Here is a 12,095-nt window from a genome sequence, read left to right as displayed (position 1 = left end):
GGTGCAGTGGTTAGAGGGCCAGACTAGGAACTGGGAAGACAAGGGTTCAAACCCCCCACTCAGCCATGAGGAAGACCTACCTCACCGGGTTGTTGTCAGAATAAAGATGAGGAAAAGTACTGTGTACACCACCCTGAGAGAAGGTGGGATATAAATGCAATAAGATGAATAAATAAACTGGGGAAATTGCAACTTTGTGGTGCTGTATAAAAATCATTTGGGGGGGGGATTCTTACCCATGATTTGCCAGGGAAGGCCTCTCCAATTTGGCAAGAGTTGGCCTGTCCCCTGTCTGGGCCAGGGAGGACCCTGAAATCAGGGACAGAGCCCCTGCTTTGCATGCAGACACAGGGAGTGTGGTCTAGTGGTTAGAGCGGGGTCAGCAAACTTACCGCGCCTCGGGCTGGTGTCTCCAGCGTCGATCATGTAGTGGGCTGGAGGGCGGGGGAGTGCGTGCCCATACACACACATACTATTTCTGGCACACTTCCAACCCGGAAGTGCACTGAAAATAATGCTTGCGCATGTGCAAATAACGCTTGTGCATGTGCACAAGCTATTTCCAGTGCTCCTCTGACCCGGATGTGCGCAGCCGCGCAGCACAGCACTGGTAAGAGCAGGCGGCAGGGGTTGTCGCGGGCCGGATAAACAAGTCCCTTGGGCCTTATCCAGCCCGCGGGCCTTAGTTTGGGGATCCCTGGGTTAGAGCATCAGAGTAGAACCTGGGAGAGACCAGGGTTCGAAACCTCAACGCGGCCACAAAGCTCACTGAGCAACCTTGGGCCAGTCACTGCCTCTCAGACTAACCTACCCTGCAGGGTTGTTGTGAGGAACAAATGAGGAGGGGAAGAACCACGCACCCCCCCAGACTTCCTTGGAGGACAGAAGGTGGGGATAGAAGTTCAACCACCCAATCAGCCAGGCGGACCCGTTTTCGAGGAGGGGGCCACCTGAGCGTGGCCTGGTGCGGAGTGGCCCCTTTCTCTGAGCTGCTTACTCACCTCTAACTGACACTTCTGTGGCTTGCAGAGTGTGGAGCACAGGGTCCTTTCGCGGGATCCTTCGACGGACCTGGAGTTCAAGCAGCCAGACTCTGGGATGTCGTCGCCCAACACCACCATGTCTGCCCCGCAGGCCCACTTTGACCTTGGGTCCCCCAGCAGCACCCTCTCCAACTACGACTCCTGCAACTCCAGCCAGTCTAGCACCGGGGAGAAAAGGAACAGTCAAGGCTGCAGTGAGTATCCCTTACACACACGTGTGTGTGTGTGTGTGTGTGTGTGTGTGTGTGTGTGTTGGGGTTTGTTCGCCCTTCCCCACTCGCCATCTGTTGCAAAGTTGCTCTTGGGGAGAAGTGGGAGGTGCCAGCAGGGGTGGGGGAGTTAATTCATCGCACCATCGAATTGCAGAGTTTGATCTATTTGTTTTTTATTCATCAAACTTACATGCCGCCTTTCATCTAAAGATCTCAGGGTGGTTCGCAGAATAAAATGCATGAAACACAAGTGAAGATTCACACCGAAACCACGAAGCAATAACCCCTGTGTCTCACAGACACATTTAAAAGACTGTAGAATATTAATCCACCAAAGGCCTGGTTGAAGAGGAATGTCTTTGCTTGGCACCTACAATATATATAATGAAAGCGCCAGGCAAACTTCCATGGGGAGAGCATTCTACAAACGGGGATCCACTACAGGAAAGGGACCTATTCCAATGCAGGAATCTCAACTGGATCATATCTGACAGATGAGCACCCAACCTCTGCTCTTCTTTCTCTGTTTTTAAAATTTCAGATTAGTTTTCTTTGATCTTATTTTACCACGAAAAAGCTTCAACAAAATCTTATGACAAAAGGTGAAAAAAACCCAACCTCCACTTAAAAACCTCCAATGAATTGTAGAATCGTGGAGTTGGATGGGATCACAGCTAAAGAATCCCTGGCAGACGGCCGTTCAACTTTTGTTTAAAAACCTCCCATGGAGGAGAATCAGCCTCCTTCCGAGGGAATCTGTTCCACTGTTAAACGCCTCTTAACAGTCAGAAAGTTATTCCAAAGGTTTAGTTGGAATCTCCTTTCCTCTCATTTGAATCCACTGGTTCTGATTCTTCCCAGTGGAGCAGCAGCAGAAAACAAGCTTTCTCCATCTTCCATGCGATGGCTCTTTAGATATTTGAAGATGGCTCACATTTCTCATCTCAGTCTTCTCTCCTCTAGGCGAAACACACCCAGCTCCCTCAACCTGTCCTCATAAGGCTCAGTTTCCAGACCTTTTTATCATCCTGGCCACACATACAGATCAGGGCCAAGGGAAGAGTGCCACCCTGTGGCACAGATTTGTGCTTCCTTGCCAGCCCTGCTAGAGAACGTTACCAGCACAGCAGCAAGCAATGGCCGCATTTCCCAAAGCAGCTATGGTTTCTTTTGAAAATAATTTCAAATAAGGACATTGCCAAGAGGTTAATTGGTCCTCCCTTTTAAAGCCACACAGGCTCAAAGGTGAGCCAAAGCAATCTTGCACTAATTGCACCTGCTGGAGACAGACAGCTGGGGAAGGTTCTTGCCTTCAGGCTTTGTGGGCTTCCTGGATGTTTCTGGTTGGGCACTGTAGAAAGCTGCAGAGATGCTGGAGTTAGGTGGACCCAACAGGGCTCATCATGTGTCTCCCATATGTTGTGCACCCATTTTGGGAGACCTCTGCTACAAAATGTGGAGAAGTGCAAATTTCCAAGGATGTTTCAAAGGACTCCAAATGAATTTTATTATTTCGGTCACAGACCAGTTCCAGCCCACATACAATATCAAGGAAGTCATAAAACACCGTACGGATACTTTTGAATTTGCAATTAGGTATAACAGGGACAATACAGATACAGCAACGGTTAAAAGTATATAAATTAAAACTTCGTCACTGACATATAACCTAAAATTATCATTTAAGGCCTCAATAATTATGATAGCACAGCTTGTTCCCTAAGTTTTATGGCAATCACACAGAATTTGGCTACCCTTAACGTGATTTCAGGATCCTTGTGGTCTACCAAGGATTTTAGACATTGAAGTTTGGATTCATTTGGAGATTTTTGCATAGCAGGGGTAATAAATACCGAGCGTATGTCCCCGTAGAAATGGCAGCGTAACGAAGACAGTTTCTACCTCCATCAAGCCGCAGGGGCAGACTCGTTCCGCGTATGGTTTACCCTCGAATCTGCCTTGCAATAAGGCAGATGGCAGCATGTTGAATCTAGCAAGGGTAAATGACCGTCTGTAGACTGCAAATGTCAAAGGGTATTTCAAAGGCTGTTTTACAGCACTGCAAATTTCAATGAATATTTCAGTCTGCGCTCTCTGTCTCTCTCTCCTCTGACTCCTTGCTCCAGGAGTTCCCGGTACGACAATCACAGATATGCAAACCTACATGGACATGCTGAACCCCGACCTCGCCCCCGGGAACAGCAAGAAGGGGGGTGAGGCCTCCCCACCCCCACCTCCAAACTTCCCGGCGCCTCCCCCGCCCCCTGACACCAAGGTGCTCCCTCCTCCTCCTGGCTACCCAGCGCCAAACCCCCCAGAGGTTCAGCACACGGCTGAGATCTACGTGCAGGCGAAGAACAATCTCCGCCATGTGGAGAGCGAAGCCCTCAAGAGGGAGGTAAGGCCCAGGATGCCGCAGGACCCTTTGGAGAAATGCTAAGCTTTGCGCCGGAAGCTGTCTTGGCTTTTTCTTGCAGTTTCTTGGTGCGGTGGAGGAGATTCCAAACTGACCTTGAGTAGGTGGGAAGCACAACAGTGACATAAAGGGTGCATAGGATTCCTCTGGGGTCATGGTTTTCAAACATAGGAAGCCTCAGTCACCCTCCAGATATTTTGGACCACAGCTGGAAGGCACCAGGTTGGCGAAGGCTGTTGTAGGTTTCTATAGAGCAGTGGGTCCCAAAGCAGGTGGTGGTATTACCTAGTGGGGCACTAACAGGTAGGGGGGGCACAGAAGGTGCAAATGACTTTGAAAAGCTGGTATCACCAGATCAAGTTCACCAGTGTTGTTGACTTAATTAAACTACATAGTTTTAATTGGATCTTAAATAAATGGTTACTGTTTTAAATTTTATTGCACTCTTGTATTGGGTTCTGCAAACGATGATTCTGAATGATACTTTTTTAATATATTAGGGTAAGGGACAGCAGGGATGAGTTTATGTTGGCCCAATAAGGTTTCGCAACTACTGTTTTTGCAATGCTTTATTATGTTTTTGTATATGCCGTATTGGCTCAAATATAAGGCACACCCCCCCCAAATTCTGATTGTGAAAAGTTAAAGTGTGGCTTATATTCATGACCTTACAGTATCGCGGCATAAACAGCTGTCCATGAGAGCCGTTGGGGGTGTGGGACAACAGCACCCATCCCGACTGCGTCTCCCAAGCCTCCTCTGAGCTGCTGTGGGGAAGGGAGGGGCTGCCGGCAAAGTGGCATGGCTCCCCCCCCCCAGGAAGCAGCCCAGGAGCGTGGGGTAATGATGTACAGCCCACCTGCTGCTCCCAAGCCTCCCCTGCTGCCGGCTTGGGGAGGTAGTGCCAGGAGGTGGTAGTGTCAGGAGGTGGGCACACAGTGCACTCAGAACCAAGCATCGGTTTGGGGAGCAGGGTGCCAAGCACCAGTGCCGACCGTCCCCCGTTCAGGGCAGTAGTGCCGGGAGGCGGGCCGCACATGCAAATAAGCCTTGAATTTTAATGGTGCGGCTTATTTGTGGGTGCATCTTATATTTTGGCCAGTACGGTATTGGAAGCCACCCAGAGTGGCTGGGGCAACCCAGTCAGATGGGCAGGGTACAAATAATAAAATAATAATTATTATTACTGCTGTAGAGGTTTGAGCACATGCCTGGTTGTGCTTGTTTAGGCAAAGACTTAGGGAGCAGGTTGTTCTTCCATCTCAGATGGTTTTGAACACCGCTTGAGAAGTCAGGAAGTGCAGTTCAGAAGTGATGCTGGATGCACCTTTGGAGCTGAAGGCGGAGAGGACCACCTTTGGCCAGCTCAGTCAGGTCCCTGCAAGAACCTGAGTGCCCTTTCTTGGAGAGAACAAAAAAAGCTGATTCTCTTTACTCCAGTCAGACATGCTGCAGTTACTACAACATTGGATCGCTGCAGGGGCTTCGTTTGAAAAATATTGGGAAAGCCTCACTAAGCCAAAACACAGCTGCTAACTTCTTGACCCGAAGTGGAGCCCGTGATGCTGTATGAATTTTACCAGTCTGTGAGCCCAGTTCGTAGGGCGGGCCACTACATTTAAAGCATTGCAAACCAGCTCGGGACAAGGATCCTTAAAGGACTGTCTCCTTCTGAACATCCTGCCATATCACTTGGGCTGTCAGGGGAGGCCTTGCTGCATTTCCCATCAGACCTGCATGCACTAGGCAGAGATCCTTCCCCACCTTAGTTCCCAGAAGATCTGACTGACTCTTCCTTAGGGGAAAATGTGGGTCGTTGCAGCAGGCCCATTGGCTTGGCCAGTCCTTCCACTGTTCTCTTCTCCCCACTTTGCAAAGGGATTTCTGTCTGCTCTGCTGGTTGGATGATGACCGCTGCTCTGCTTTTCCTTCATGGGATGTTTTTGCTAATCTTAACCATCTGGAACTCCAGGGTTGGGCCTGGCTGGCCTAAGTAATACTTGAGTTGACTCCAGCTCCCTACAGAGACATCTCCTATAGCCACCTCAGCAGGGCTTCCTGGAGCTCTCCAAGGTGCTGAATGCTCTCTGGTTGACTGAGACATTGACTGTCTCCCCTGAGAACCTCGTGACCCCAGAACTGGACACAGTCTCATGTTGTGGTATGACTCTGCACCTTGGCACAGTGTCCTCCTTGCTGTGGAATCTCCCCAACTTGTGGGTGCTCTCAGAACCCCCAAAACCTTGTTGTTCAATCAGAAAGATCTTTGTGAGCCTCTTGCTCCAAGCAGGGAGGGTTGAGACTCTTCTTAGCACTGAGCTTTTCCAAGGGTTACTGGGCAAATGCCTTCCTCCATCCCTTCCTCCCTTCACACAGAATTTACTTTCCTGGCTTGTTGCCATCCAGAAAGAATTCCCCATCGGTCCCTAATGTGCCTCCCATGCTGAGGCAATGCTTTGCTTTCTAAGTACCTCTTCCTTCCAAATCTGTGCTGCTCCTCTGGCATCTGCTTCTTCTGCCCAAGAAGGAAAGTGCCTTCCACACAGCTGTGAGGCTCTGTGGACGCACAGTTCAGCTGGGCCAAGCCTCTGACAAGTCCCAGCTGCAGCCAGCCTCAGGCACTGAGCATGACCTAAAGGGCACCTCAGCCTGCATCAGCCTGCCCTCCCTGGACTCTTTGATCTGTGGGGGAGGTTCTTCTCATAGTCCCATGATTGAGGGAGATGCATCAGGGGAGTGACATGAGACAGGGCCTTTTCAGTGGTGGCCCCACAGCTTTGAACATAAGAACAATATTGCTGGATCAGGCCAATGGCCCATCCACTCCAGTATCCCATTCTCAAAGTGGACAACCAGATGCCTACAGGTAACCAGCAAGCAGGATCCAAGCACAAAAACACTCTCTCCTGTGGTTTCCGGCAACTGGTATTCAGAAGGATTGCTCTCCTGGAAGGAATTCCTGCAATTGACTTTGCTGGCAGCTTTGCACCAGGTTAAGGCCTACTATATCCGTTTGCCTGTGCTTTTCTTCTGGGCTGCCAGTATTGGTATCTGTTGTTGTAAGGTCTGCTCCTCAAGATGATCTTAAGGCTGATCTCCAGTTGGTTTTAGATACGTTTTATCTGCTCCGTCTGACTTGGGCTTTTTTGTTTTAGGTGTTTGTAATTTAACCGATTTGTAACATCCTCTGAAATCACACCTGAAAGGCCACCTCCTTCCCTACAGTCTTTCCCAGGTGCTAAGATAAATAGAGGGGTTCCTCTTGGTGCTTCCACCTCCCTCAGAAGTTCAAGGGGTGGTGGCAGCGGCCGAGGAGAGGGTCTTCTCTGTGGTGGCCCCTAAAGTGTGGAACTCCATGAACACACAATGGTGTTCCTGGCCCCTTCACTGCACAGCTTCTGGCAAATGCTGAGCATGCACCCTGACCTGTGGCATATTCCATTCTTGTGAATGGAATATGTTTCAACTGTTTTTAATTATGAATATTCATGGATTATCGAATCATAGAATTGTAGAGTTGGGAGGGGTGCCAGGGTTCATCTTGTCCAACCCCTTGTAATGCAGGAATCAAGCTAAAGAATCCCTGACAGATGGATTCTGTTTAAAAACCTCCCATGAAGGAGAATCCACCACCTTCTGAGGGAGTCTCTTCTCCTGGGCAGCTCTCACTGTCAGAAAGTTCTTCCCAATGTCTACTCAGAATATCCTTTCTTGCCATCTGAATCTGTTGGTTTGGGTCTTCGCCTCTGGAGCCGCAGAAAACAAGCTGGCTCCACCTTCCACATGACAGCCCTTCAGATATTTGAATGTTTCGTTTAGTCGTTTAGTCGTGTCTGACTCTTCGTGACCCCATGGACCAGAGCACGCCAGGCACTCCTGTCTTCCACTGCCTCCCGCAGTTTGGTCAAACTCACGTTGGTAGCTTCAAGAACACTATCCAACCATCTCGTCCTCTGGCGTCCCCTTCTCCTTGTGCCCTCCATCTTTCCCAGCATCAGGGTCTTTTCCAGGAAGTCTTCTCTTCACATGAGGTGGCCAAAGTATTGGAGCCTCAGCTTCACGATCTGTCCTTCCAGTGAGCACTCAGGGCTGATTTCCTTCAGAATGGAGAGGTTTGATCTTCTTGCAGTCCATGGGACTCTCAAGAGTCTCCTCCAGCACCATAATTCAAAAGCATCAATTCTTTGGCGATTAGCCTTCTTTATGGTCCAGCTCTCACTTCCATACATCACTACTGGGAAAACCATGGCTTTAACTATATGGACCTTTGTTGACAAGGTGATGTCTCTGCTTTTTAAGATGCTGTCTAGGTTTGTCATTGCTTTTCTCCCAAGAAGCAGGCGTCTTTTAATTTCGCAGCTGCTGTCACCATCTGCAGTGATCATGGAGCCCAAGAAAGTAAAATCTCTCACTATATTTGAATAGTCACGATATTTTAAATAGTTGTAACCCACCTCAGGGTGAAGGGTAGGTAATAAAATGATAGTGGAGATCGTGGGTGGGATGAAAGTATACGTCATAATTAAATAAACCTTCCAAAGCTCAGCGTCGACCTTTTCAGACAGAACACCCCACACCTGCCTGACACAATCCTGTCCTTTCCCATTCCTCTCTCTTGTCTTGGGATGGTGATGGAGTGCGAGCGGTCTTGGTCCCCGCTTGCCTGTCTATGATGTGAAGCGACAGAGGGGCTGTCAGGAACAATAGCTGGTTTGTTGGCTGACTCACCACAACAGGCTGCAGTTAGGAAAAATTGATGGCTCCATTTGTAATTTGGTTAATTGCACCGGCCCTTTCATTCCCCCTTAGCCCTGGTTTGGGGCTCAGGAATGCGGTTCGGTTTGCAGACTCAGCAGCTTGGAAGTGGCCTGGCTGCTGCGGTGACTTTGAGACCCACAACCAGGTCCCTTTCTGGCAGACTGTGAGGGACAGGGGAAGTCTTTTTTTTTAAAAAAATAAAAATAAAGGGAAATAAATGGTATCTGAAGAAGTGTGCATGCACACGGAAGCTTATACCAAGAACAAACTTAGTTGGTCTCTAAGGTGCTACTGGACAATATATATATATATATATATATATATATATATATATATATATATGGAAATAAATGGTTCATTGAGTCCCTTGCGGTCTCTTGCTGGCTGCTGAAGGATTTGGAAGGCTGGCTCCTGAGTGGCAAGTGACTGAATGCAGGGATAGGGGAAGAATTGAGCCATGATGGGTGTCCCTTGCCGCATGGAGTCTCTGAGATCAGTGGCTGTGTCTGGAAGATACAATGAGCAGAACACTCTGCGCTGCAGAATGCTGGATCCTCTGATATTCATGCCAAGTCCAATCAATTCAGAGAGTTGTCTCCAACTAAGATTTACTCAGACTAGACCCAATGGAATGAAGGGACCTAAGTTAATCATGTCCATTAATTTCAGTGGGTCTGTTTCCCTCTCCAAGGGTGGCCCCATGTAGAAAGCGTTGCGGCAGTCTAGGCTGGATGAGAGCCGTGCTTGTGTAACTGTGGCAAGTCCATTTCCAAATGGGGACACAGCTGGTGGATGTTGCCATTGGAGGACCTCTCTGCATTCTCTCCTCATCATCTCGCTGCCAAATATTTGGCAGGTGTAATGCACGTATCCCAAATTAGATGCCCCCGCAAGGGTTGAGCGAGCCCAGCCCACTAAAACTATGTGCAATTCGAACACTGTGACAAGTAAAGCTGCACTCTGAGACCTACATAATTTCCACACGTTAATATTTTCCTCTGGTTTTGTGTCGTGTATCCTGCAACTTGCTGCTTTGCACAATTTCTTCTGTGCTGCTGCTGGTTATGGGAAGGGAAGTCACAATGGTTTCCAGATCACTGGAACATCTAATTCTTCCTCTTCTCTGCCTGCTAAGATTTCAACAAGCAAATTTCTATTGTGAGAGGGCTCAAAACTTGCTTCTTAAAATGGAAGCTGAATTTTGAAGAAAACCACATTTTCTTTGCCCCACATTCTACACTTTCCCCCTGCGACATACAGGCTTTCTGATACCGGTAAAGTTTTGCACTAACTCCCACAATCTAGGTAATAAGGACAGGGGAATCCAGCATCTTGGTTTTTAAAAAAAAATATCTGCAAAAGGAATAGATGAACTGAGAATTACAGAAATCCTTCAATGCTGGCATGTGTTAAAGGTTGGACAGATCTGTCTCAGGACTTTGTCCGCTTCATTTATTTATTCACAAATCCAACTCATTCTGTTTCCACACCAATCTGCTTATACAGTGGTACCTCTGGTTACGAACTTAATTCGTTCTGGAGGTCCGTTCTTAACCTGAAACTGTTCTTAACCCGAGGTACCACTTTAGCTAATGGGGCCTGCCACTGCGCTGCCACTGCCGCGCGATTTCTGTTCTCATCCTGAGGTAAAGTTCTTAACCCAAGCTACTACTTCCAGGTTAGCGGAGGCTGTAACCCGAAGTGTTTGCAACCCGAGGTACCACTGTATTTATTTTTTAAGGAAAGCATGAAAACGTGCTTTAATATTTTGCCTTAAAATGTGGATTTGTATAGGTGTTTTAACCAAACCTATGCATTTCAGTGTGTTTTTGAACCAAGAACTATCCTGCAAAATTTGGAGCAGTGCAAAAAGTGAAGGGCAGTCTGCATTTCAAGCCATGTACTGGTCATGGAGCTGCAAATCTGATCAGCTCACTTTAAAACGTGGACCATATAAAGTCCTCAAGCATTTGTTATGTGTGTTTCAGGGATGGGTGGGCTGTGGGCACCCCTGAAATATTAATATTAATATTAATAATTTTATTATTTGTACACCACCCTTCCAGCTGGGTTTCCCCTGCCACTCTGGACAGCCTCCAGCAAATATAAAAACATAAGATGTCAAACCTTAAAAAGCTCCCAATACAGGGCTGCCTTCAGGTGTCTTCTAAAAGTTGTGCAGTTCTTTATTTCCTTGACATACTAGAAGAAGAAGAAGAAGAAGAAGAAGAAGAAGAAGAAGAAGAAGAAGAAGAAGAAGAAGAAGAAGAAGAAGAATTTATTATAATAACAACAACAACAACAACTTATTATTTATACCCTGCCTATCTGGCTGGGTTTCCCTACCTACTCTGGGAGGCTTCCAGCAAAATATTAAAATATTCATCAAATATTAAAAGCTTCCCTAAACAGGACTACATTCAGATGTCTTCTAAAAGTCAGATAGTTGTTTATCTCTTTGACATTTGATGGAAGAGTGTTCCACAGGACAGGCGCCACTACTGAGAAGGCCCTCTGCCTGGTTCCCTGTAACCTCACCTCTCACAGGGAGGGCACTGCCAGAAGGCCCTCGGCACTGGACCTCAGTGTCTGGGCTGGACGATGGGGGTGGAGATGCTCCTTAAGGTATACTGGGCTGAGGCCATTTAGGGCTTTAAAGGTCAGCACCAACACTTTGAATTGTGCTCAGAAATGTACTCCGCAGGGAGGGCGCCATTGCCAAGAAGGCCCTCTCCCTGGGTAAGTAACTGTGCTGAAACACAGCAAGAGGGGCTGTGTGTTTCTCTGATGCCTGCGGAAACACTACTGCAAAAGGGGACATGCCCCCGTTTTGAAAACGGACATTTGCTTTCTTAGGGCCTCACTGCATAGCTACAAGATTCAACGTGTGCTTTTGTCAGTGGCTATTGCGCTGTGGGTTAAACCACAGAGCCTAGGACTTGCTGATCAGAAGGTCAGCAGTTCAAATCCCCCCCATGGGGTGAGCTCCCATTGCTTGGTCCCTGCTCCTGCCAACCTAGCAGTTTGAAAGCACGTCAGAGTGCAAGTAGATAAATAGGTACTGCTCTGGCGGGAAGGTAAACGGCGTTTCAGTGTGCTGCTCTGGTTCGCCAGAAGCGGCTTAGTGATGCTGGCCACATGACCCAGAAGCTGTACGCCGGCTCCCTCGGCCAATAAAGCGAGATGAGTGCCGCAACCGCAGAGTCGGCCACGACTGGACCTAATGGTCAAGGGTCCCTTTATCTTTACCTTTATGCTGTTGCAAGGATACACCACCTCAGAAAATGGTAGACCTGGAGGTTTAAAGCAGATATTGGCTGTCCATCTGCCAGGGATCCTTTAGCTGTAATTCCCTGGATTGCAGTTCTTTCAGGCTACGCCCCACACTTGGGAACCTAAGGAACCAATCCTGAGCCGGAGCCTTTGGCAAGAGCCATTGTAGCTTGGTGGTTAGAGTGCCTGCCTTGCAGGAAGAATGCACCAGGTTCAATCCCCAACACGGCCAGATCGGGCTGAGAAACATCCTAGGCCCAAGGCCCTGTAAATCTGCTGCCAGTTAATGGAGACAATGTTGAGCTAAGTGGGCCGGTGGTCTGATTCAGTAGAAGGCTGTTTGCTGTGTTCTCAGCATCTACCTACACTGATGGGCAGCAGCTCTCCAGGTTT

At 48.3% G+C, this 12,095-nt stretch overlaps 1 protein-coding gene across 2 annotated transcripts in view; it reads left to right on the top strand.

The window, feature by feature from the left end:
- The window catches only part of ESPN (espin), a 110,688-nt gene that overhangs the window by 43,602 nt on the left and 54,991 nt on the right, over positions 1 to 12,095 (top strand). For both annotated transcript variants that reach the window (XM_083628621.1, XM_083628620.1), the window contains exons 6-7: positions 1,030 to 1,237; positions 3,382 to 3,653. In XM_083628621.1, coding sequence (XP_083484747.1) covers positions 1,030 to 1,237; positions 3,382 to 3,653 — 480 coding nt within the window. The remainder of the gene's footprint in view (positions 1 to 1,029; positions 1,238 to 3,381; positions 3,654 to 12,095) is intronic.

Source organism: Podarcis filfolensis, assembly GCF_964270895.1.
Source record: "Podarcis filfolensis genome assembly, chromosome: 8".
Classification (NCBI taxonomy): Eukaryota; Metazoa; Chordata; class Lepidosauria; order Squamata; family Lacertidae; genus Podarcis; species Podarcis filfolensis.
The sequence above is the reverse complement of the archived record's forward strand: the minus strand, read 5'-3'. Positions and strand labels throughout refer to the sequence as shown.